Source organism: Solanum pennellii, chromosome 8 (assembly GCF_001406875.1).
Source record: "Solanum pennellii chromosome 8, SPENNV200".
NCBI lineage: Eukaryota > Viridiplantae > Streptophyta > Magnoliopsida > Solanales > Solanaceae > Solanum > Solanum pennellii.
In genome coordinates, this window is record NC_028644.1 from 67896764 (window position 1) to 67923580 (window position 26817).

General features: G+C 35.5%; 5 protein-coding genes across 6 annotated transcripts; 4 read left to right on the top strand and 1 right to left on the bottom strand.

Moving 5' to 3' along the window:
• The first annotated feature begins 498 nt into the window (after window positions 1-498).
• Window positions 499-5200, top strand: LOC114078465 (subtilisin-like protease SBT1.2). Its single transcript, XM_027919378.1, has 2 exons — window positions 499-823; window positions 3254-5200. The coding sequence occupies exons 1-2, from the start codon at window positions 499-501 to the stop codon at window positions 5134-5136; spliced, it is 2208 nt and encodes a 735-aa protein (XP_027775179.1). The 3' UTR covers window positions 5137-5200.
• A 3162-nt stretch (window positions 5201-8362) lies between these two features.
• LOC107028998 lies at window positions 8363-12851 on the top strand. Of its 2 annotated transcripts, XM_015230270.2 has the most exons (8): window positions 8363-8639; window positions 8716-8807; window positions 10049-10187; window positions 10313-10444; window positions 10613-10762; window positions 10928-12073; window positions 12186-12355; window positions 12447-12851. In XM_015230270.2, exons 1-8 carry the CDS (start codon window positions 8562-8564, stop codon window positions 12601-12603), a joined length of 2064 nt encoding a protein of 687 aa, XP_015085756.1. In that variant the 5' UTR covers window positions 8363-8561; the 3' UTR covers window positions 12604-12851. The 2 variants fall into 2 exon arrangements, with proteins under 2 accessions (XP_015085756.1, XP_015085757.1); XM_015230271.2 differs by lacking the exon at window positions 8363-8639 and having other exon boundaries at window positions 10036-10187.
• Window positions 12852-13347: 496 nt separating this feature from the next.
• Window positions 13348-15650, top strand: LOC107027878 (subtilisin-like protease SBT1.7). Its single transcript, XM_027918993.1, has one exon. The coding sequence runs from the start codon at window positions 13377-13379 to the stop codon at window positions 15582-15584; it is 2208 nt and encodes a 735-aa protein (XP_027774794.1). The 5' UTR covers window positions 13348-13376; the 3' UTR covers window positions 15585-15650.
• A 3767-nt stretch (window positions 15651-19417) lies between these two features.
• LOC107027947 (glyoxylate/hydroxypyruvate reductase HPR3-like) lies at window positions 19418-21456 on the top strand. The gene is made up of 2 exons (XM_015229001.2): window positions 19418-19997; window positions 20762-21456. Exons 1-2 carry the CDS (start codon window positions 19536-19538, stop codon window positions 21284-21286), a joined length of 987 nt encoding a protein of 328 aa, XP_015084487.1. The 5' UTR covers window positions 19418-19535; the 3' UTR covers window positions 21287-21456.
• On the bottom strand, window positions 21425-23420 carry LOC107027946 (leucoanthocyanidin dioxygenase). The gene is made up of 2 exons (XM_015229000.2): window positions 22679-23420; window positions 21425-22460 (listed from the first exon to the last, which is right to left on the bottom strand). The coding sequence occupies exons 1-2, from the start codon at window positions 23188-23190 to the stop codon at window positions 21605-21607; spliced, it is 1368 nt and encodes a 455-aa protein (XP_015084486.1). The 5' UTR covers window positions 23191-23420; the 3' UTR covers window positions 21425-21604.
• Window positions 23421-26817: the final 3397 nt, after the last annotated feature.

Sequence of the window (26817 nt, forward strand, 5' to 3'; positions counted from 1 at the left end):
TCAAATCTCAAAAGGACCATGAAGACAAATGAGAAATGTATCAAAAGACACAACGATTTAACGTGGTTTGGCCAATTGACGTATGATAGTACAAAATATAGAGAGAAATAACTTCAACCAGTTTACTCGAAATATACACAAGTGATAACGTATCAAGTTTGTGTCCCACAGATTCTCCGCTAACCAAAACTCTGACTACATTGTGAATGTTGATTAAGTTAGAAGGATGAACTACTAATTTGATCAGCCAATGAAATAAATAATACAGTTTTCGTCTCTTTATACAATCCAGCATTCTGGTTTACTTGGTGTCTTCTTGTTATGTTTTTCTTTATTCTAAAATAAAATAACAATGACTTTGTTTGTAAGCCGGTTGTATTAGAAAGCTCTGTTTTTCGTTTTCTTTGCTTGGTTTATCGTATTATTCTTCCGTCAACTCGTAGTATAAAGAACCTGTTTCTTCACTAGGGGTTGTATATGATGATAGAAAGACTAATGATGACTTGCATTTTGATCATCTCGTTTGCTTTTTGGTTGATTTTTCATTTCGTAGTTGCTCAACCTCAGAGCAGTTTGCAAACTTATATTGTTCATGTAAATAAGCCTGATGTACAAGTTGTCGCTAATTCAGCTGATTTGGAAAGTTATTATAACTCTTTTTTACCGGTAGAGATTGTTGGTTCAGAGGAGCCAACGCGAATTATTCACTCATATCACCATGTGGTATCAGGTTTTGCAGCCAGATTGTCAGCTGAGGAGGTAAAAGAAATGGAAATGAAAGATGGTTTTGTGTACGCGAGGGTTGAGAAGATTTTAGCTTTGCATATTGTTGGGAATTAAACACACAACACACACAAATAATCTAGAGAAAAGAGAAACGGAACACAAACGGGACACACAAGAATTTAACGTGGTTCGGTTTCCCTACTCCACGACTGTAACAGGAGGATTTTTATTTCACTTGTGCTACTATTTTGAATTACAAATACAAGGATCATATTTATAGGAAAACCAAATAGTTAACCTAGGGTTTCAGTAATGGGTCGGGCCGGCTCACAAGCCTCCACAAAGCCCAACAATCTCCCACTTGGAGGCTTGAAGAATTTCAACTGCCATCCACTTAGAACACTTGTATCTCTAGTAATCTTTTTCAACTCTCTCCTGCTACAGCGGCCTTCTCATCAGTCAACTGAAAGGCCCGTTGAAGCTCCCCGAAGCTTCAACACATCAGTCACGGCTGAAACTGCCCTTGACTCGTCCTCGGTCCCTACCGGCTCCCACTTGAGACACGAACTGCCGGATCCTAGAACTCCCTGAGAACAAACACTCTCCATACTCAGCAAGAAATTTTCTGGAGACGTATCAACAGCTGGAATACTGGTTCTCTTGACCCACTGTCTTCTAGGAGCCTTGGCTGAAGCACGGCCGGTGCTCCCACTGCCACAAACGCCTCTGACTGGTCTTCCTGAACCTTTCCTTGCTCGTTCATCCTGAATCTGACCTGTGGCTCTGGGTTTCTTTCTTGCAAAGACAACCTTCTTCTGCCCACGAGATTCTGTGAACCGGACTTTGTTTTTCTTCTGAACTGGGACGGTCACTCCCTCAGACGGTAATCCGACAATATACAACGATCCTCTTTTTGTTCCACGAGCCATGACAAGATTGCCCCTCACGACCTTCCACTGCCCATTTCCGAACTTCACATGATGTCCCTGTTCATCCAACTGCCTAACAGAAATCAAACTTTTCGTCAAGCTTGGAACAACTCTGACATCCTTCAAGGTCCAGAAACCGACTGGCGTCTTCAGCACCATGTCACCCATGCCCGTAACATCAAGAGCTCTATCGTCTGCAAGCCTTACCTTTCCAAAGTCTCCAATAACCAGATTCTGCAATGCTTCACTGCTGTGGGTAGCGTGAAAAGAAGCACCAGAATCCATGACCCAGGAATCCACATTGCTCTCCGCGCAACAGATAAACAAATCCTCGTTGACGCTGTCTTCTGCAATGTTGACTTGTTTGTCTTTCTGGCATTGATTCCTGAAATGCCCCACCTCCTTGCAGTTCCAACATGTTACACCTGAGCCATCCCGAGCCTTTGACTGACTCCTTCTTCGGTTCCTGCTCCCACTACCTCTGTTATTTCCTCTGCCTCTGACGACGTTTAGCATATCACCTGATGATTCTCCAGAACTCCTTCTTCTGACATCCTCGCCAAGAACGAGATCACGAATCTTCTCAAAGGTGAATCCATTAGGTCCCACTGAACTGGCAACTGCTGTAACCGTTCCGGACCAACTGTCAGGCAATGATGATAACAGTAGTAAAGCTTGAACTTCATCATCGAACTTAATGCCAACTGACAAAAGTCTGGCTAAGATCGAATTCAATGAGTTGATGTGCTCGGTAACTGAACTGCCTTCCTTCATCTTTGTGTTCACCAACTCTCTAATCAGAAAAATTTTGTTTGCTGCAGATGGCTTCTCGTACATGTTAGACAAGGCTTCCAAGATGCCTTTCGCTGTCTTCTCCTTAAGAATGTTGAACGCAACATTCTTGGTCAACGAGAGTCGGATAACTGACATAGCTTTCCGATCCAAAACTGCCCACTCTGCATCAGACAATTTTCCTTGCTTGTCACCCAACACTACGTCCAAATCTTTCTGAACCAGCAAATCTTCAATCTGCATCTTCCACCAACTGAAATCTGTACCATCGAACTTCTCAATTCGGAACTTCCCATCTTCTGTCATCTCAAAGGACTAAATGAGATACTCGGTACAACTAATTTCAGATCTTGGTAATTTCGTCAGAAATATTGCACCACAAAAAAAATCGCACACACCTTCGGCAATTCCCTTAACGGCGTCTTGCACGGCTGTAGCTTGCGAACGGCGGCGGCACACTCCTTCCTGCACACAGTTCTTCACACAAGAACCCTAGGTGACAATTTCTCACAATTTGTGTTACAGTGTTGTTGAAACCTCGCTCTGATACCAATTGTTGGGAATTAAACACACAACACACACAAATAATCTAGAGAAAAGAGAAACGGAACACAAACGGGACACACAAGAATTTAACGTGGTTCGGTTTCCCTACTCCACGACTGTAACAGGAGGATTTTTATTTCACTTGTGCTACTATTTTGAATTACAAATACAAGGATCATATTTATAGGAAAACCAAATAGTTAACCTAGGGTTTCAGTAATGGGTCGGGCCGGCTCACAAGCCTCCACAAAGCCCAACACATATAACGCATACTCCAAACTTTTTGGGGTTGTTTCAGAATGTGGGGTTCTGGCAAGAGTCGAATTATGGTAAAGGTGTGATTATTGGGGTTCTGGACACTGGGATTAATCCAGGTCATCCATGTTTTAGTGATAAAAACATGCCACCTCCACCGGAGAAATGGAAAGGGAAATGTGAATTCGTAGGGGATGTAACGTGTAATAAGAAGCTTATTGGTGCGAGGAATTTTGTGAGAGGTTCAACTGATCCACTGTTTGAAGAAGGAGGCCATGGCACGCTAACATCAAGCGTAGCTGCTGGAAACTTTGTTGATGATGCAAATGTGTTTGGCAATGCTAATGGCACAGCAGCCGGTATGGCCCCTCTTGCTCACATTGCTATGTACAAGGTGTGTTCAGACTCTGGTTGTTCCGATGTTGACACATTAGCTGCAATTGATGCTGCGATAGACGATGGTGTTGACGTGCTTTCTCTCTCCATTGGTGGATATACTGCTCCGTTTTATGATGATGGTATGGCCATTGGCGCTTTTGCTGCAATCCAAAAGGGTATCTTCATGAGTGCTTCTGCTGGTAACGATGGTCCACTTAGTGCTACACTATCAAACGTGGCCCCTTGGATTCTCACAGTTGGCGCTAGCACCCATGATAGAAAGATAGTGGCAACCGTTGTGTTAGGAAATGGTCAAGAATATGACGGTGAATCGATTTTTCACCCCACAGACTGTCATACCTTATTTCCTTTGGTATACCCTGGCTTGTTAAATCAAGAAGCTGCAGTATGTAAATCAGGATCATTGAATAACACTAATGTCAAGGGCAAAATCATCGTGTGTGACAAAGGCGGTGGTGTAACAAGACTTGAGAAAGGAAAAACAGTAAGGGATGCAGGTGGTGTTGCCATGGTTCTTGCCAATCTAGAGATTGACGGAGATGGCACGTTAGCTTATGTTGATCTCCTTCCTACGACGAATGTAGGTTATAGTGCAGGAGAAATGATTAAAGCCTACGTAAACTCAACCTCCACGCCTTTGGCAGGAATCTTGTTCAAAGGCACTAGCATAGGCTTTAAGAGTGCACCATCAGTATCGTCTTTTTCCTCTAGGGGTCCTAGCTTGGCAAGTCCAGGCATACTCAAACCAGACATTATCGGTCCTGGAGTGAACATCCTTGCAGCAACACACGTTTCAGCGGAGAACAAAATTGACACCTATTTGACATTTAACATCGTCTCGGGTACCTCAATCTCATGTCCTCACCTTAGTGGCATTGTGGCTCTGGTTAAAAGTTCACACCCTGATTGGTCACCAGCTGCTATTAAATCCGCGATAATGACTACAGCTGATCAATTCAACCTCGAAGGCCAGCCCATCCTTGATCAGAGGAATCTACCCGCTGATATTTTTGCTACTGGTGCCGGACATGTAAATCCATCAAAAGCAAATGATCCAGGACTTATCTATGACATCCAACCACATAACTACATCCAGTATCTATGCGGTCTTGGCTACACCGATAAACAAATTGGACTCATAGTGCAACAAACTATCAAATGTTCACAACAATCAGCCATACTTGAGGCAGAACTAAACTATCCTTCTTTCTCTATTATACTAGGATCACAGTCGCAAAATTACACAAGAACGGTTACAAATGTTGGTGATGCAAGCTCAACTTATGTCGTTAACATCACTCAAATTCGAGGAGTCCACATAGTTGTCGAACCAACCGCACTTGTTTTCACCAAGGTGAACCAACAAGCAACTTATTCAGTTACCTTTACACAAATTGGTGATATCACAGGCCATTTTGTTCAAGGAGCTATATCATGGATGTCTAATAAGTATATTGTTAGAAGCCCAATCTCTGTTAAATTTGAATAAGGGGAGGGGCTATCTTTTTGTAAAATTATAAAAAGTGGTTGTATGTTTGATCGAGCCTAATAGGCACGCTTGATCAGAACCGAGGAATCATCTCTAAGAGATGCGGGCTAGAGGAACCATTTGGACCACTAGTTATTTCCCGCAACTTTGGGGCCTCTCGAGCATTAACCCCAGCATTCAATGGTTTTGTAATGCTACCAGCTCTATGTAGAGCTGTGGCGTGCACCATTATTCTGCCAAGAGTAGAGAAGCCCAACGGCATCCGCATTATCAGACCCATTTATCAAACATCCAAACCACTTTAATACCCCACTTGGTTACAAGCCAACGTTACATGGCTCAGCGATAAGCTACAACCAGTTAATCACATTTAAACCTTAAGCTAATTTTATTTTTTCTCGATGTGGGATTAGAGTAAATCACAGCCTTTTGCAGCACATTAAGATAGAGAAACGAAGAAGAAAAAATTAAGAATATGCAAACATATCTATCAATTTATATTTAAAAAGATATTAAATTCACACTTTCTTTTAACAAACCCTATTGATACTACTCTTTCCGTTAATTTTTACTTGTGACTCGATATACCTATTGAGAAAATGATTATTGATATAGGTATTTTATGCATTGACCCTGTTAATTGATGTTTAGTATTTGATTTTGGAAAATTAATTGAAGAAAATTTGAAGTTAAAAGTAAAATATGGAAGATAATAATTGTCTTTTCTTGATATGTTTAATTTTTTAGAAATAAATGACAAGTAAAAGTGAAGGTATAGAGTATTAGGGCTGGGGCATAAAATTTCGAAAGCCGAATTACCGAATCAAATCACAACTTTTTGGTAATTTCGGTATTTGCTTTGGTATTTGGGGGTAAAATTATAAAATTATGGTATTTGGATTTGGGTTTGATATAAGACATTAGTACCACTTGATATTCGACATTTCCCCAAATACCGAATTATTCTTAATGAAGGTCACATGTCAACATGTCCATTAATTAGTATAAATTCAAAGAGAAAGTTAAAGAATAAACAATTCAATTAAATGTCTTTTAGTTTTATTAATGTGTTTTTCTTGATGCGTTCTTACTTGTTCTTCTTTAATTAACTTTATAATACAATCGATTACAACTTCAATGCGGTATTACCGAGTACCGCACCAAATCGAAGTTTAGTTTACTGATTACCGAATTACTGAGCAGAAATTTAAAATTTTAATATTTAATATCTACTTTTAACTATCAATTCCCAAATTATCAAACCCAAAATTTAAGAATCTCGAACCAAATATAGAATATCCACCCCTCAGGAGTATTTCAAATAAATGATCTTTATATTAGAAAATAAATAAAAAATGAGCATTGTTCCAAAGTATTTTGCTATAGGGAAAATTGTATATAATAGCAAACTAATAACCTAAAATAAATGGAATAGCTAGGGTTTGATTTAATTGTGCTCCATAGCAAACGTTAGCTAAAATTTGCCAGCGTCTCTCTCCCAGAAATCTCGCTCGCCACTCTCCATTCTCGCTCGCCTCTCTCACTTTATACACAGAAGTGTATAATTCTGTTTCTGTTTTGTATAAAGCGAGAGAAAATTGTATATACACATGCAAAAATATAAATCTTCGTGTTATACACTTAATTATACAATTTACAAACATTTTACTTCAAATATTGCAGAGAAAAAGGTCAACGAATTATACAATTGCGAATTATACAATTGCAGTGAAATACAATTTTCTCTAGCTTTATACAACAGAAGTGTATATATTGTGTTTCTGTTTTTGTATAAAGCGAGAAAAAAACATATATCTTCTTGCTATACACTTAATATTGCAGCGAAATAGGCAGTGAATTATACAATTGTGCATTATACAATTGCAGTGAAATAGGATAGCGAATTATACAATTGCAGCGAAATAGGCCAGCGAATTATACAATTTAGGCCAGCGAATTATACACTTGTATATGTATAGCGAATTATACAGTTTTATGTTTGCTATGGAGCGCAATTATGCAAAGTTTGCTATAGCATACAAATATGAATTTTTTGTTTGCTATATGTGAAAGTTGCCCTACTAAAAATATGCCCAATCTTTTTGGGCCAAGAGAGATTGGGCTGGGACGACCCATTTTGACATCAACGGGCCTAGAGAGGCTGTGTTATTGAGCTTCACTTTTAAATGGGCTAATAAATTTTAGCCCAACTATACTTGAATAAAAGACTTGGCCAAATCCATTTTAGCTCTACTTCGATATGAATTTGCGAATAACTATGTAATTAGACATATTTCACAATCATATATAATATTATCATCTATATTTTTAAAATATATTACATATTTTATTACTAATTAAGAATTTTCTATCATATATATATGTATATATATATTTTTGTTATTGAATACAAAGATGGGGAGGGAGATAAGCAACATTCGGTATGTATCTAGACATATGCAATCACAGTGGATATGTATGTATCTAGTGTGGTTTTCATGTATATTAAATCTCAGTGATATGAAGAACGAAATGGGAGTGGCGAGAAAGGCGAGCGAGATTTGTTATGTCTCTCAAATACATATAAATCCACTTGGATATATCTAGAATAAATTATACTTAAATTTTGATCTCATGTATTCAAGATACATACATTTGGACGTAACTACACGTTTTTGAGTACATCAAAATCTGATAAAATGCATAATATACAAATTAATATGTATCTAAGTAATTAGCTCATAAACTTCCTTCCCCTCGTACAAAACCTTTTTCTTAGCTCAATTATTTGTTATTATTAAAATTTTATAACATCTAGCTTCTTATACCACGATGAACCACAAAAATACATTTTTCAGCACAAATCAATTTACTTTGAGAAAATATTGTTCATGACATGATTGAACAACCAAAACATCGAAATACATCTAGGTAACATTATCCATATAAAAATAGTATATTATATCAAATACAATCCAATCACTCAGTCGCAGTGAATAATATCAATTTTCTCCATCTATATAAAAATAGTAAATCATGTTTAGATACAATCATATTTCTTCTTCGCATGAATTACGTCAAAATTTATAAATTCACAACTCAACTCGCACCTACCTAAAAGACAAAAAAAAAATTTAAAATTTGTGGACCCATAAAGATTGTGATGTTATTTTAAATTTTGTCTACTTTCAAACATACCAAGAAATTAGGGAAAAAGGTGAGTGAATTTTCTTCTGATATAAAAAAAGTAAAACACAGTCCACAAGAACTCTCACTATTTATCTGCCCTAAAATTTAAATACGCGTCTGCTACGCCATCCTCACATTAAATTTCACCATTAATGTCAAATACCTAAGCTTTCACTTTGAAATTATGTTACTGTAGTGATTTTGTTCAATTGTTTTTGACTGATTCAAAAACAAAAATGGGCGGCTACAGTGGTGATTCTTCAAAATCTTCAGCTGAATCTAACTTTCGTGAACTTGATGATGTGTTCTTGCAGGTGAATTGACTTTCCCCATTTTTTCTTTTTTTGGGATTTTTTTTGAAATTTGTGGTTAATTTTGTTGTTTTTTTAGACTCAAACAAGGATTTGGCTTGGGGAAGTGTTGAAAATGAGATTGGATGGGCACTTGCATATTTCTGATTTGCTTGCTGATGGGGATCTTTTGTAAGTTTTTCCCCTTTTTCCCATTGTCTTTTCTTGGGTTTTGCTGATGTTTTTATGGTAAAGGTAGAATTTTTCATTCGTTTGTAAGGTAGAATTTTTCCAATTGTTTTGGTATTTCATTATTAAAGAATGATGGTTTCAACTGGTAACCTGTTGATGATGTGGAAGGTGGTGGGTACAAGCTGGTTTGGATACCACTGTTTACCCCATTGCTATTAATGCTGTGACTAATTGTTCGAGTTCTTGCACATTACTGTTACATTCTTTTTCGTTTTTGGCTTAATTTGATGTTGCTTGTATCCAGTTTGTCTTGTTAATGTTGTGTTTAAGAAGGTCAGCTTAATTGCAGTTAGTGGGATTAAACTACCTAACACATTGATTGTGAAGACTTTGTAGTTTGTATTCCTTCAGTTCCTACTTTGTTATGTTTTCTTGTTTTGGAATCAAAACTGAAGATTCGTGCAAGTTTTTATTTTTAGCTACCAATAGATAATAATAATCAATCTTTTGATTCTCGAGGTTGATGTTAAAATCATTTATGTACACTTGGAAGTGTGTGAGTACTTGATATTCTGTTAAGCCTATCCTACTATATCTATACTAATGGTTATTTTCCTTGCCTCAAAAGTGCAAATGACAGAGTTAACCCTTTATGTTCCTAAAGTTCTCCTTGTTGCGTTGAGACATTCTCTTGCTTCTTAAATCTTCAACTACCAATATTAGGAAAACGACAAAGGGAACATTAACATTTATTTCTTCATTTTATCCAACGGGGAGGGCTCCGTTTCCCCCATGTTGTATGCCCCTTGAAATTGAGATTCTGTATGGTGTAGAGAAGTGTTAGTCCAGGCAAGCTCAATCAACCGTTACACCTGTACTATCCCCTGCCCCGTGTTTTACCAGCCGCTGTATTACTTCACCTAAGAATCAATGGTTCTTAGTGTATGGAAACTTAGGGTCCCTCGTAGCTGCAATGATGCAGCAAAGATTCAGGACTTACTTCCAAAGTAGTTGGATTGAATCCTTTATCTATTCTTTGCTCTATTTTTTAAAGTAGTTGGATTGACCAACCATTTCAAACTACTTTCTCTTATGTTGTCCATTACTTGCACCTTCGTTGAATGTACATTCTGATCTGTTCTAATCTGGAGTATGAGATCACTTTATACTCTGAAGAGTGTTGCAGTTTACCAGAATATATGGCCTTGTATTTTAACATCTGGAAAAGATAACTTGTGTAGGTTTGAAGTTGCCAAAGAGTTATGGAATATGCTATTGGCAAAGTGTGGAGAGCTAAGACATATGAAGTATGAACCACTTGGTTCGCGGAAATGCAGTGGGAGATATATGCCATATTCTAATGTTGACTCATTTTTAAAGGTAAGTTCTTCTGATTTGTCTCTATTTCAATGGCGAGTTAACGACACTGCTATCCATGAGGGGGAGAAAACCCCTCAATGAGACCGACAAAAGGGGATAAACCTTGTAATCCCTGGCTTTGGCAGATATGCAAAATACTAGGATTAAATGGTATCGATCTCTTCTCCCCATCTGATGTTGTTGAGAAAAAGAACATTCGGAAAGTTTGCATTTGCTTAAGGGCACTCTCAAATAAGGCCCGTTCCAAACAATTGAAGGTAAAAATCTTCTTGCGGACATTTTTCATTTCCTTTTTTTATAAAGTAACACCGTTCACTTGCTTCTGGATAGCGTGTGCTTCTCTGGCTGGTTATTATGTTCTCTGGGTTGCGGTAGAACTCTTGTACTTCCTTTACTTCTGCTATAAACCTGTTTGTATGCCTTAGGTTCCTGACTTCGACTTGGTGACCTCTATGGTAGTCATGCCAAAAAATATGGTGGGTGGCATTCGAAGAAGCTTGGAGACATCACAATGCAGCCTTTCAAGTTCTTCTGGTTATTACTCGTATAAAGAAACAAGATCAAAACTTACGGAGGTATGTTAAATGCACCATTAGTTGGAAATATTACACTATTTTACTTACGGAGGTATGTTAAATGCACCATTAGTTGGAAATATTACACTATTTTCTTTCTCCTAGTGATAAAAATGTTTACACTCTTATCTGCGAGATGCTAATATATCCTTATGAATGCTATAGAGAAATAAAATCACAGAGTCTGAAGCAAACTATGATTCTTCATCTGAAGAGTCTGATGAGGCAGAGAGCAAATTTGTGGGAGAAGAGTCTTGTTGCTCATCTATGAATCAGCTTGAAGATGGTAATGCCACAGATTCAGATGCAGACAATTCTATCGGCGAATATTCAGCTGTTAGCAAGAACAGAAGAGAGAAAAACAGATCTTCTCTAGGAAATGGAGGGAAATATATTAGTCCCAATAATAGGATACACTTTGATTATAGTAACCTTAATGCGGAAAATGATGAGTCAATTGTTGGAGATTCTATGTATGATTACGAAATGGAAGGTAGTTGTATTTCCAACTACTTATCATTCTCAGATTCAATTATTGGTGGAACTGATGGTAGTACGCCTGTTTTGCGGGAAGGTGAAGATAATATTTTGAACTTATTTATGGCAATTGATTCCCATAGACCAAATTCCAGTAAAGGGACTTTTCAGAATGGACATCAGTATAAATATTCGGATAATGAAGACGCAGAAGTTTCATCAACCACTAGCATGAGCTCTGTACTAGGTCGGGTGCATGCTTTGGATTTTGATGACCAATTTGATGCAGACGAATGTTTAACAGAAGAAACCTCTGGTTCCTTACTGGAAAATGAGGCCGATCGGCAGCAAAACGATTTATCTGCAAGTCATGAAGCATGGAATGTTGCAACTACTGAACTTGTTTTTCATGATACTAAGGAACCCTCTGTGGTAAAACCTAAAATTTCTGCCAGTGTCAGTGAGCTCACATATCCCGCTTCAGATGAACCGGTATCTGCTTCCGCACATAGCGAAGATATCGAGGTTGCAAGAAGTGAAGATATGGTTTGTCTTGATACTGCTGCATGTAGAAATAATCTTAAGAATGTCTCTTTAGTTGGCAGAAATGAAGGATGTGATGGTGATTCACAGTATCTCAAATTTGTTTCTGAAGTAGTTAGTAGTACATGTGAACCATCCATGACTTTGGATGGTGTTAACATGGATCGGAATAATTCCGTTAATTCTGCAAATTGTTGTGAACGTATTGAAAAAGGGCACCCCTGTTCCTGCACCGTCTGTGGTTCAGGTGATGCAAGTGAAGCATGTAAACCTACACTTCCAGGAGATGATGTAAGTGTTCTTAGTTGTGAATCTTCTTGAACTCCGACTCATTTTTCATTAGTAATTTCAAGAATTCACCTTTCAATCACATTGACATTTCTTCGTTTCTTTTGTTAAATAGGGTGACAGGAAACATAAAGTTCCACATTTGTGGGAACAAAATGCTTCAGAGGGAAATCAAGAAACAGATGCTGGTGCATTAAAAGACAAACGTCGACAGAGACCATTGCTGAAAACAGTTGCTAGAGGCACTGCGCTTGTTGGTGTATTGTATCTGTTGCTGCATTTCAGGTTTGTATTTCACGCAGTTCTGTTCGCAATTTATTGCTTGATCTTCTCTATTTGGTCACACCATAATTCTTGTGCCATTTACATATAATAGTCGTAGGAGAAACAAACCGGAGGAAGGCAGTGAAGCCAACAGTAAACGAACTCAAAGTAAGAAGATTCGTGGCAGAGATTTCTCGTATGGGCATGGACAAAATGGACGTCAACTCAATAGTATATATCCTTCCGAAAAACTCAAGTTCAAGAATTAGATTCTGCATCGTCTGAGAGACTTGTAAGAAGCAGGGCTGGATTTTCATATGTTCAGCCCATTTCATTGTAATTTTTACTGTAGAATAAGCATATGAGGTTTAGTTCATAAGTTAAAAAGAAAAAAAGCCAAGTTGTTACCATAATAGATTAGAAAAAAAGAAAAACAAATATCTACTTCCATTAGTTACATGTAATTTTGATGGAATTAACAGCTTCAATTAATGAGTACTCATTCGTTAATTACTTATATCCTCCATACTGCAGGTACATTACTATTTATTGATTTCGTCTTTCTTATATGACCTTCAACATACGAATAAGCTTTGCATACACACTCTACTTGTGGGATTACACTGAGTATATTGTTGTTGTAACACTGAGTTGAGTTGATAATACTAATTTAAACGATCAATGAAATAATCAATACATAATCTATGCATGACCAACAATTAGAAAATCCAGTTGGACTATACTTGGAGTTGAGAAATATCCGATATTATTTTTCTAACATAAACAACAGAATTATCGCCTTTGGCGACAATATCAATTATAATTTCCCAAATAATTCAATATTGTTGTGATTTACTTCTTATGATGTTTCTCCTTTAATAAATACTTTTAGTAAATAAATACAACAATTTTGTTCCTAAGCCGGCTCACTTAGAAATTAACTATGTTTTTGTTTTCTTATATTAGTTTATAATATTACTTTTTCCTCATTTCATAGTATATATATAATTATATTTTGATCATCCATAGCCAAATATCAACCATGACTTACATTTTCATTTTCTCTATTGCTTTCTTGTTGAGTTTGCATTTGACAGTTGCGCAACGTTCAAATGCATTGCAAACTTACCTTGTTCATGTAAATAAGCCAGATGCCCGGATTCTTGCTAACTCGGTTGATCTAGAAAGCTACTACAGCTCCTTTTTACCTGAAGCGTTGGCTGGTGCAGAGGAGCCATCGTGCATCATTCACTCTTATCACCATGTGGCTATTGGCTTTGCGGCCAGATTGTCAGCTGAGGAGGTAAACGAAATGGAAAAGAAAGATGGTTTTGTGTCCGCGAGGGTTGAGAAGATATTAGCTTTGCATACAACGCATACTCCAAACTTTTTGGGGTTGTTTCAGAATGTGGGGTTCTGGCAAGAATCAAATTATGGTAAGGGTGTGATTATTGGGGTTCTAGACACTGGGATTACTCCGAATCATCCATCTTTTAGTGATGAGAACATGCCATCTCCACCGGCAAAGTGGAAAGGGAAATGTGAGTTCAGAGGAAATGTGACGTGTAACAAGAAGATCATTGGCGCGAGGAATTTGGTGAGTGGTTCAAGTGATCCACCTTTTGATGATGAAGGTCATGGTACACATACTTCAAGTACGGCAGCTGGTAACTTTGTCGATGATGCAAGTTTGTTTGGCAATGCCAATGGCACAGCTGCTGGTATGGCCCCTCTTGCTCACATTGCTATGTACAAGGTGTGTACAGAAAGTTGTTCAGATGTTGATATATTGGCTGCATTAGATGCTGCAATAGATGACGGTGTTGACGTGCTATCTATCTCCATCGGAGGATTTTCTGATCCGTTTTATGAAGATAGTATTGCCACTGGGGCGTTTGCTGCAATGCAAAAGGGTATCTTTGTGAGCGTTTCTGCTGGTAATGAAGGTCCGTTGAATTCTACATTATCTAATGAGGCCCCTTGGATTCTCACAGTTGGCGCTAGCACCCATGATAGGAAGATAGTGGCAACAGCTGTGCTAGGGAATGGACAAGAATATGATGGTGAATCGGCTTTTCAGCCCACGAGTTTTCCTCATACTTTATTGCCCTTGGTATACCCTGGCTTTTCCGATCAAGATGCTGCACTCTGTTCTTCAGGATCCCTTAATAACACCGATGTCAAAGGCAAGGTTGTTGTATGTGACAGAGGTGGCGATGTTCCAAGACTTGAGAAAAGCCAGACAGTAAAGGATGCAGGTGGTGCTGCCATGATTCTTACCAATCTAGAGATTGACGGAGATGGCACATTTGCTGATGCTCATGTTCTTCCTGCGACACACGTGGGTTATACTGCTGGAGAAAGTATTAAAGCATACATAAACTCAACCTCCACGCCCTCGGCTGGAATCGTTTTCAAAGGCACAATTATAGGCTTTAAGAGTTCACCATCTGTATCATCTTTTTCCTCCAGGGGTCCTAACTTGGCAAGTCCAGGCATAGTCAAACCGGACATTATCGGTCCTGGAGTGAACATCCTTGCAGCATGGCCCGTCTCGGTAGAGAACAAAACTGGCACTGATTTGACATTTAACATCATCTCAGGAACCTCAATGTCATGTCCACACCTGAGTGGCATTGCAGCTCTGCTTAAAAGTGCACACCCCGATTGGTCACCAGCTGCTATTAAATCCGCGATAATGACTACAGCTGATCAATTCAACCTCGAAGGTCAACCCATCCTTGATCAGAGGGATCTACCCGCTGATATTTTTGCTACTGGTGCCGGCCATGTAAATCCATCAAAGGCAAGTGATCCCGGACTTATTTATGACATCAAAGTTGAGAACTACATCCAATATCTATGTGGTCTAGGCTACAAGGACAAAGACATTGAACTCCTTGCGCAACAAACTGTCAAGTGCTCACTACAATCAAGTATATCCGAAGCAGAACTGAACTATCCTTCTTTCTCGATTATACTTGGACCACAGACTCAGAATTATACAAGAACAGTTACAAATGTTGGTGATGCAAGCTCAACTTACACCGTTAACATCACTCAAATTCAAGGAGTCGATGTAGTTGTTGAGCCCGCCACCCTTGTCTTCACCCAGGTAAACCAACAGGAAACATATTCAGTATCATTTACCCAAACGGGGTTAATCACTGACCGCTTTGTTCAAGGAGCTATATCATGGATCTCTAACAAGTATGTTGTAAGAATTCCAATATCTGTTAAATTGGAATAAGTGAACTTCTAATTGATAATCTTTTACGTTTGTTTATGTAATAACAGTAGATTGCAGCTATTCTGAATAGCTGAAAACTACAAAATTGTTGTAATTTAGTGAGATTTTACTATATATTTGATATGAAATCCTTTGCATTTCTTTATAGACTTTATTTTAGCTACATTGCAACCACTAATTCAATTGAAGTACCTCGCACTTCACTCAAATTTGGGGATCTTTGAAGAATCATCTAAATTGGAAAATTTGAGGATATTAACGGAAGTTGTAATTGAAATATACAGAGAGACAATTTTTTGCTTAAAAGAGTTTAAAGTTTCAAAGTATTATTAATAAGGCTAGTTTAATAAAATACACCTCTGATTAAATTTTTTTTTTTTTTAAAATACTAAGCCAATCAGGATCAATTAATTAATTTGAAATGAAGGGAGTGCTTCTTTTGTAAAAAAAGGATATACATAAAACACATATTCTTCATTTCTAGAGCCATAAGAGCATTTTATCACATGCTATGTACAAATCTGGAAATTTGTTACAATACAGGAAAAAAACTCAATGAAGGAGATATGTTTTACAAATATGAACATACATACATTCAAAAAAGGAAATAGAGTTAATAAAATATTTGACCATATAATAAGGTAGGTATCCTAGCAGTCCTATAAAGCTGAAGTTCCCTTCATTTGAGTAACATAACAAAAAAAATGGAGAAAATAATAATACTTTTTGGTTTTGGTTTTCTATTTCTTTTTCAATCTGTAGCTGCTATATACCCTCCTTGTGATGATTGTGGTTGTACTGGCAATGGTTGTAAACGACCAGGAGATCCAACTCCATATGAATGGCCGGAGTTGATCGGAGTTGAGATCATGAAAGCTAAGGCTGCAGTTGAAAGTAGTAATCCTAATGTTACTGCTGTACCGTTAGATAGTGATTGTATTCATATTTTTAACCTATGTTGTAACCGTGTGTGGCTTTGTCCAGATGAAAAGGGTCTTATTAGAGAAAAGCCAGTAGTTGGATAATAAATCTCGTTACGTTGGAGGGATGTGTCAAATCATTTTTTTTGTTTAAAAGAAATGTGACATTTCACTCTTTATAATCTTATATATCCTTTTGTCCAACTATTTATGGTTCTGTCTTTAAGAATACTACCTCTCTGTCCCTATTTAGTTGTTCACTTTAGAAGTGACACACATATTAAAATACCAATGATTATCATATATTAGTTACAATTTTAACCTTAACTTAAAAAATTATACAATTTTTCAAGTATAATAAATATATTTTCTAGTTCCAAAAAGCATGCATTACAACTTAGTAGTACTAGAAATTTTCTAAAATTAAATTAGGGCATATATTAGAAAAAAAAATATTATCCTTTCTTGATTTGTTAAAATGGACAGATATAAAAGGAAATATAAACAAATAGGGAGTAATAATTAGTTTTGTATGAAAACGATGGAAATTCCTTATGTAAACATCAATATTTGTTGGGTATAAACAATAACTCATAATTTTTTGTGATATTGAACACTTTTTTTTTAATTCCTATTTTGCATAGTGAGTTTAATAATTTTTTACATAAACATGATTGGAGAACATATTAAAAACTTTTATTTTTCTTGGCTACTCCCTCCATTTCATTTTAAAATTAAAATACTAAAACTCCAGTATTTAATAAGAGTAATGTTTACAAATACTGAAATTCAACAAATTGAAATATTAATGAGTTGGAAATACTTCTACTAATAACTTTTTTTCCCGCTTGGCTAATTAGTTACTATTTTCGTCTCATTTTATACGTCATATTTCAAATTTCAAGAGTCAAACAAGTCTATTTTTTATCGTAAATTTTTTATAAATTTTTTAAATATTTTGAATTATCAATTATAGTGAGTCATTGTACTTTTTATGTAGTTTATAAATATATAAGTTTTATTTCAAAAATATTAAAAATTTTCATGTGCAAATTTTTGATCAAACTTAAACTGTTTGGCTCTTAAAACATAAAAAATATATGTAAATTAGAACAGAAGAGGTAGAAATTAAGGAAACGAATGGGGAAGAAAGTTTTAAGAAAACATAAATATCTTTATCTGTCTCTTCACATTATTAATCTTTAATAATTCATAATTTAATCAAAGCACTCTATTTTATACCACTTTTGGAAATCTACCAAATAAATTTTACACAAAATTAATATATTACTATATTTACACATCAAATACGGTGTAAATTAATACATGGTTTGACTTGATCCCTGACGAGACTGAGATTTCTGTATAGAAACACTATAACTGTGTTAAAAGCCTGCTATGGTTGGTGCGAGGCTCCTACTCTACAGTAAGTCTTTCTGTGTCACGATTGAATTGTTGTGAATTGTACATTATTATGAAAATGATCGTCTCTTCATTATTTATGTGAACATATCATTTGCATTGTTGTTCTGAGACGTGAATGTGACAAGTATTATGTGAATTGATGAATCTCGCTATCATTTTCTATGAAAACATTAATTTTTATTTGATATAAGCAACGATTTTTTATTCTTTGTGATATTGACCACATTTCTGATCCCTAATTTCTAATAAAAAAAAAATTCTCTATCTAGGAATTATTTACAGATATAGTGTATCCACTCTGTCTCTACACATTATTAATCTCAAGTAAATCATAGATTAATTAAATCACGCTCTAATTCACTCATTATTAATATTCCTTTCAAAAAATAAAACAAAATAAAAATGTACACATGTTATTTATTTGTTTTTTTTTTAAAAAAAAAAAGAAGCTAACTCTTGGGCAGGGGTTAATGTTCCCAGTAAATTTCATTATCATGTTTGGGAAGACAAAAGTAAAGGTGAAAACTTGTGGAATTGGGCTGTTTCATGTTCTAGTTTGTGAAGTACTCCTCAATTATATTTGGTAAATACTTATTCGTGGCATCATTTTACATTTACATTCATGAAATTTAGTAGGTACAAATAGAATCATAATATACTATTGTCTATTGTCAGGATGTATTTATTTTTATAACATACGTAATTTTGCTCGAATATAGACAGAATTATTGAAGAAACGCCAACAATCGAATAATGAATATAGTTAGAGGGATGAGTCTAAGTTATTTTTGTTTGAAAGTTATTGCTAGTAAATTGGAACATGAATTGTCATGCCTGATGCCCAAAATAATTTCTTAACCTTATAGTTAAGACTTAAAATCATCTTTATTTTATATGAAGTATTGCATAGTCCCTTAAATATTGATGTACTTTTGATGTTTTCCCCAAATTTTCACCTATTATTTAATATTAATTTAGTCCATTTTATTGATGGATTGTTCAATGTCTTTTTCTTTTATAATGTTTAGTGGAAATAATAATTGGAGAAAGTGAGGTCTTATTTTGTTCAGGCAGCTAAACTATTTTTTTTTTAAAAAAAAACTATATCAACTTATTATTGATATATAACATTGCAAAAAATTTATATTATTGTAGGTGAAATTGATGATTGAAACTTTTGATTTAAATTTTAAAAATTAAAAGAGCTAATTATATTGTATTTTTGTTCTTTTTCATATTACAAAAATTCCTTAAATTTAATGAATTTGGATACATTCTAAACGTCTCAATATATAGTGTTCCGATCATGGTTACGTCATGTCTTGATATCGAATACATTATTTGATGTCTCAATATATCGTATAAAATGATGTATCTGGTTGATACATTGCGTAAATGTATTCGATAATAGGACAGTAGAAATTTTTGTAATTTTTTTTTTGAGTGACGGAAAATCTTAAAAAATATGAAAAAATAAGTTGTATTTTTAGATAATTTTTTGGAAAAAGGCAGGAGAAAGACGACAAGTTTTGACAAAGGTTTCATCCATTGGTTGGCTCTGAAAATTTGAGCAGTAATTCAATACGCACTCCAAGAAAACCAGAACATGGCTTCTGCCGATCAGCATCAGTCGCCGGGAACTACCAATCTCCGGCTAGTTCTCGTCCATCGCTATCCGAGATTTGGAAATTCGTTCTTATCCAAACTAAAAACCTGGTACCGGGTTTTCGACCCGCTTGACGAATCCGACCCATCACTTCCACCCATTTCCGGCTCGGTTCGGGTCATGCTCTGTTTTGGTCCTACTCCGGTCACCTCGGAGACCCTGGATAAGTACCCTAATTTGGAGTGCATCGTGGGTACTAGCGCCGGATATGACCATTTTGACCTCGCTGAGTGTCGCCGCCGTGGCATCCGCGTCACCGGCGCCGGAGATTCGTTCTCCGAGGATGCCGCTGACTTTGCCGTCGGCCTATTGATTGACGTCCTCCGTCGTGTATCTGTTGCTAACCGTTTTGTTCGTGCTGGCTCTTGGCCTGTTAAAGGAGAATTTCCCCTCGGTTCTAAGGTCAATTTTGTTCTAAAATGTGCTCATCATTACTATATTCTGTTTATTTTTTATGCACTTTTACTCGTCACATATCACTTCGAATCAATTTAACTGATATATTTAGTAAACTAATTTTTATTAATTAAACATTTTAATCGAACTGTATAAAGAAATATTAAAACATTGTAATTCTTTTATATAATTATTATGATGAAAACAAACATCTTTGATATGTCCAAGTTCATACAATTTGACTCTCGCGAAGTGAAAATACATGGAGTATGTATTTAAAATAGTATCTTGATTTGTCCAATGCCTCTTTTGGATTGTTTTGATATGATCAAAGATTGAAACTTTTCAAAAGAAGAAACTTGGAACAATTGGACCGAGTGCCTTTCGGAAACAATTTCTCTCTACCTCCACGAGTTAAATGTAAGGTCCCTGTATACTCTACTCTCCCCAAACTCCACCTATAGGATTTCACTAAAGTAGTTTTCGTTTCAGTTTTGCTTCACTTTGTTGACTTAATAATAGCAAGTTGTTTGTTCCTCAATGAATTGTTGGCACCAATTTTAAATTCTATCTCCACCCATTATAGTGAAATGTGGTTTTGGAAGAGTCTATACAAATGGTAAATATTGAGGGGAGAAAGTTTTCTTCTTAAGTAGAAAAAAGAGATTCTTGTATATGGTTTCTATGTCATTTTACGAACTACTGAAGCTGGTAAAGTACTTGTGGGAACTGGCTAGATGATATTGTACTTAACATGTATTTTTACGCAGGTTGGTGGGAAACGAGTGGGCATTGTAGGTTTAGGGAGCATTGGTTCGAGGGTTGGTAAAAGACTTGAGGCCTTTGGCTGCAGCATTGCATACACCTCAAAGAGGATGAAGCCCAATGTTTCGTTTCCTTTCCATTCTAATATTCATGATCTTGCTATCAACAGTGATGTTCTAATTCTTTGTTGTGCTTTAACAAAAGAAACACACCGCATAGTTGGCAAAGAAGTGCTGACTGCCCTTGGGAAGGAAGGTATTGTCATAAATGTTGGACGAGGGGCACTCATTGATGAGAAGGAATTGGTTCAGTTTCTGAAGAGAGGTGAGATTGGCGGTGCTGGTCTTGATGTTTATGAAAATGAACCTCATGTGCCAGAAGAATTGTTTGGGTTGGATAATGTGGTGCTGTCTCCACATGTTGCTGTTATAACTCCAGAGTCTTTTAAAGCACTTGAAGAGCTATTCATTTACAACTTAGAAGCTTTCTTTTCAAATAAACCCTTGCGGGCACAAATTGAATGTGAATGAGATATACATTCCTTTTACTGCTGTGATCAACTTTATTAAGTTTCTTCACCAAGTTGAGGGTCACTTTATTCTCCAACAAAACATGCTGAACGTGAAAAGCTATGATGTATGTGTATGTGAACACATGATATTATTTCGCTTAAATAATTGTGTTTTTATTGATGAAAGAATCCACAGGATGTTGTGTTGCTCATATACAAAGTGGTGATATTGCTTGAAATTTTGTTGATATGCTTATTAAATAAAGACATCGCGGAGGACACGGAATAGGGGATCATCAACAAATAAACAACCATCGGAGTATGACAATAAGAGAAACTATTCAGATTCTTCAGCAGGAACATCCTTGAGGACTTTATGCTCAGTAACAACATCCTGATCATCCTTCTTGAAAACTTTGAGCTCAGCAACTGCATCCTGCTCGTCCTCCTTGAGAACTTTGCGCTCAGCAACAATATCCTGATCAACCTTCTTGAAGGCTTTCTGTTCAGCAGCAAAATCCTGTTTGTCTTCCTTGACGACTATGTGCTCAGCAACAATATCACGTTCATCCTTTTCGGAGGCTTTATGTACAGCAGCAGAATCCTGATCATCCTTCGTGAATACTTTTTGTTCAACAGCAGCATCGTTATTATCCTTCTTGAAAAGCTTGTGTGCCATATGTTGTGCAAAGGTGCGAGGTGGGAATTGAGATGGCTCAGCCGCGGTGACAGTCTCAGGTAGGGGCTTAAGCATAATCTTGTCCTTTGGAGGCTCACAGAAAATAGCCCATGAAATCCTTACTTTCTCTTTGTTCACAACCCCTCTGTGAAGAATGCTCTTGTACTTTCCGTTGCTTAGGATTTCAATTGTATCCCCAATGTGCATAATTATGGAATTAGGCACACACTTTGCAGTTACCCACTTCTCTTCATAAAAGAGTTGCAAGCCAGGCACCATATTGTGGAGGATGAACGTCAGTGCACTCACATCAGTATGAGCCTCGACACCAAGTGCTAGTTCTGGTTGGGGACATTTGGGATAGTAGTTAATCTTCATTTGAAGCAGCAAGTCTTCCATGCCTCCAACTTCCTTCTCTAGTCTTCCTTCTTCCAATCCCAACCCAATCGAAAGCACTGCAAAAATCTTTGTTGCTAGGTTCCTGATCTGCTTGGCATATTCACTTGTTGCTGGACTGCAAAACAGAAATGTTTAGCGGTTAGTGAAGTGGTAAAAGTTGATGAATCTTAGTACCTCAGTTGGTTATCTACCTTCACCTTCTTCTATGTTGGTGGAGGTAGTAGACCTCGGTGGATTAGTCAAGGCAACGCACAAGCGAGCCCAGACACCACCATTGTCAAAAAAGAGAAGATTGAAAACTGTGCAATCATGAAACTATGTAAAGAAGCTTACATGTAGTCAGCAGGGGTTTTAGGCCAGATGGCCAAATCGCGCTTGTCCTCGGGGAAAACACAATGAAAGAAGTAATCCTCCCACTCAAGCTGACCACAAGCACTATTTGCTAGCTTGCTGCCATAGCCTTGGACATTACCAGAAGCTTGATCATTAGCATACTTCTCCTTCTCTTCAACAGGTAGATCAAAAAAGGTACCTCCAGCAACCTTGACACGTTCAATTAGCTCATCCGATATCCCATGGTTAACGAGGTGCATAACACCCCACTCCACCGCTGCTTTCTTCAACTCCTGGTGGCATTTTTCGCGAATTTCCTTGTCCTCTGAGTCAATTTCTTTTAGATTAATCGTCGGTACTTGAGGTCCTTCATCTTTCTTCTCTTCCTCAAAGATGTTTCCTATACCATTCAGCTCTTCTTGTGGCCTCACATACTCTTTAGGAATGACTTGGATTCCACTTTTAGCCAAGCTTTCAACTCTCGACGGAATTGAAACCACTTCACTCACCATCTCTATAATACGCGGAGTACTTATTTAGAAGTAGACTGAATACTATCTCAATCTCGAAATATAGAAGTACAAGCAATAAGAATAAAAAGAACACCCTTGTTTATTGTTGTTTTTTTTAAAAAAATTCTTCCCCTTTATGGATGATTTATATTGTGGGTGCCAAAAGGTAGGTTTTGTTATTTTGAATGGAAGATAAAGCTTAAACATTCAACAACCACCATGCATGCTTGTGACTCATAGCTAACCCTTTTTTTTTTTTGGCAGTTGTGTTAAGGTTTTCAATTTTTAGTTTTTAGTTTAACCTAAAAATAGGAATGGTGGTTGGCACACAATTTTATGATGTTATAGGTGGAAACAAATGACTGGTGGCTGGATCCATTTTTTACATATATGTTTTAGTTTAGTTATATTACTTAAAAAAAAGATATTTAACTATCTTAATCATTAAGAGTTTTTGTCTAAACTGTTTTTTTGAATGTTCTTATACATCTCATTTAATTGACAGTCCACTAATTGTGGAATTGTAAAGGTGGATTTGGCACCCAGGTGTTGGCTAGTAATCAAAGAAGTAAGTTGAAAATTACAGAGTTTCATGTTTAAATTTCAGTACACACAAAAACACTAGGTGATTGATTGTTAATTTGTTATACATTTTAACTCGTGGTGAATAGAAATATTTGATATATGTGCTAATTGGAAGTAGCAGGTATTCCAAAAAAGTTTTCCATATTTTATGTGCAATGTAATGCAACGGATGGGTTGTACCTCCCTTAACCAGAGGTCTCGACTTTGAATCCTGAAAAAATTCTTAATAGGAAGTGCTTCTTTTCAAATGGAGATGCATCACAAATCTGAATTAGTCGGACTCTAATATATGAAGGGAAACTTTCATATATGTACTGGAAAAAAAAAGTTTTTAAGTTCAAAAGAGGAAAACTTATTATACATCACGGAAATGGCACTTTGAAAGACAAATAAACGTATTGAGCAAAAGTTTAGGTTCTAAATTATTCTCTTCAATAAATGATATTCACCTAAACTATGGGCCTATGTTTTAGGAAAACTTTTTCTATGTTTTAGTGTTTGACAAATAAGTCTTTGACAATATAAAACCCAAACTTTTGAAAGACTAAAATAGTAGTTTAATATTTGATAAGATTGTATAAAAGTAGTTAAAAACTATAGTCTATTCTTCAATAAATAAGTGAGATTTCTTATAATAGTGCATGTACTGGTAGCTAGAAATTTAGAATCATCTTTATTCCAAACTATCAAACATTTCTATTACATAATGGTTTACTAAAATATTTTTAGAAAATTCTGCTGGAGTATTAATTATTAGACAAAAATATGATGTGACTTTGTGTAATATAAAAAAAAAGTACTAATCCTAATGTTTTACTGCTGTCCCAATGGTGGATACTGAGTGTATTCATACTTTCAAATTATGTTGCAATCGTGTCTGGTTATGTCTCGATATAAAAGGTCTTGTTACGCTAAAGCCAATAGTTGGATAAGTCTCAAGTTATTTTTATTTTTATGAAAAAAATACCAAGTTTTTGTTATTTTTATTCTCTCATAAAATGAAATGAGAGCTCAAAATATGGTTTAAAACGGATCGTTTTAGATATTTCATAGAAATTTCGCTTTTTTTTTAATGAAAAATTAGTACGAATATAACTTTGATGTTCAAAAAAAATTCAAATATAACTTTGTGAAGGATTTTTCATATTTAACTCTCAAATTAATTTTTCACAATTCCTATATTCAAAGCAAAATGAATTGAATTATGAAATTGTGACTCTTAGGGAGAATAAGCTCGAGCAATTGTAGGATCCTAGATTTTGGTGTTCAACCATAGAAAAGCTGACGTGGCAGATCATATAACATCAATAACTCAAATTAAAAAACAAAAGAAAAGATTTTACTACCACAAAAGGATCCGGTGAGTAGATGAGACTATTTCTTTCTTAAATAATTTTTTTTATTCGAGCCATGGTATTGAAAAATTCAAGATAGAAAGTATTTTTTCATCTGTGTAGCGCAAATCCAGATTAATTGATACTTCAATAGAGATATCGAACATCAAATAAAAAAAATGGAAAGTACTTAAAACATTCTTAAATTCGGCATGAATCATTAATTTATCCCTAAACTACTGATAGCCATAAAAATATCATTTTACTTGATTAGCTGGACTTAAATACACTCAATCATACAACATAAGTGGAATACACCCCAATCTTCCGAGTGAAATACATTTTCTTGTTTAACCTGTAAGCAACAAGAAATTATTATGACATTTTATCCTAGTAATTTTTTAATTTATCTTATAAGATCCTTTTTTCTATTTTGGTTTATCACTTTTTTTATTTTAGGTTCTGAATTTTATTTATCACTCTTTCTTTCTTTTTTTTTTCTCCAAAATTTAATGATTTTATTTCAGGCGATTTAGTTAAATGATGGAGTCGATTAATAAAATAATTTCACATCCGAAAAGATACTGCATAGAAAGGGTGTTTTATTTTTTTAAAAAATAATAATTAAAATTTATGTTGAGAGTGAGACTTGTACCCATATAGAAGGGGTAACAGTACTCCTAATAAAAACGAAAAAATTACTCGAATAACATGTCTTATTTTTTAGATTTTCTCAATGTCTGCTTCTATTTGTAAAAACCTCTATAATCTTTTATTTTTTTAATGTATTCGAACTGCATATTAATATATTCGAGCTACATATATGTATCCGACTTATTTTATAATGTATTCAAGCTAGTTTTTAATGTATTCGAACTATTATTTTGTATCCGATTTATGTTATAATGTATCTGAGATATTCTTTAATGTATATAAACTACGTATTATTGTATCCAATTTGTGTTACTCTTTTAAGGAATTAATGTAATTACAAACTAAAGAGGATAGATTGTAATTTCATGTTAAAACTACATGATTCCAATAAAATTTACATTTTTTTAAAAAAAAAATTCTCCAAGCTTTTTGTTATTTTTATTCTCTCAAAAAGTGAGCATGAAAGCTCTAATCTACTCTAAAACAGATTGTTTCAAATGTTTTTTATAATTCTTGTCTTTTTATAATTTCATATGTAAAATCAATACGAATATAACTTAGTTGTCCAATAAAATATTTCTCGAAAACTTCTTGAAAGATTTCTCATATAATTAACTTTCTTTTTCTCAAATTTTACTCATAACAACTCCTTTATATATTGAAACTAAAATGAATTAACTTATAAAATTGCGACTTCTAAAAAGATAATGCTTAATTCAAAAGACGGGATAAAAAACCAAAATATAGCTGGATGGATCAATCCCACGTGACAAACACATGACCAGACCAAGCCTCCATGTGTCAAGCAATTGTAGGATCCTAGATTCTGGTGTTCAACCACATAAAAGCTGACGTGGCAGATCATGTAACATCAAATTAAACTTAGAAAATAAAGGGTATATTTTGCTATCGTCAAAAGTCGTGGATGATACTGTTTTTTCATTAGCTAGTCAGTTCTTGAATTCGAATCATAAATATAAAAAAAAATTTATAAATCATAAAAAGTAACTTTATCTAAATAAGATTTTATATAGTACGAATTCAAATTAATCGA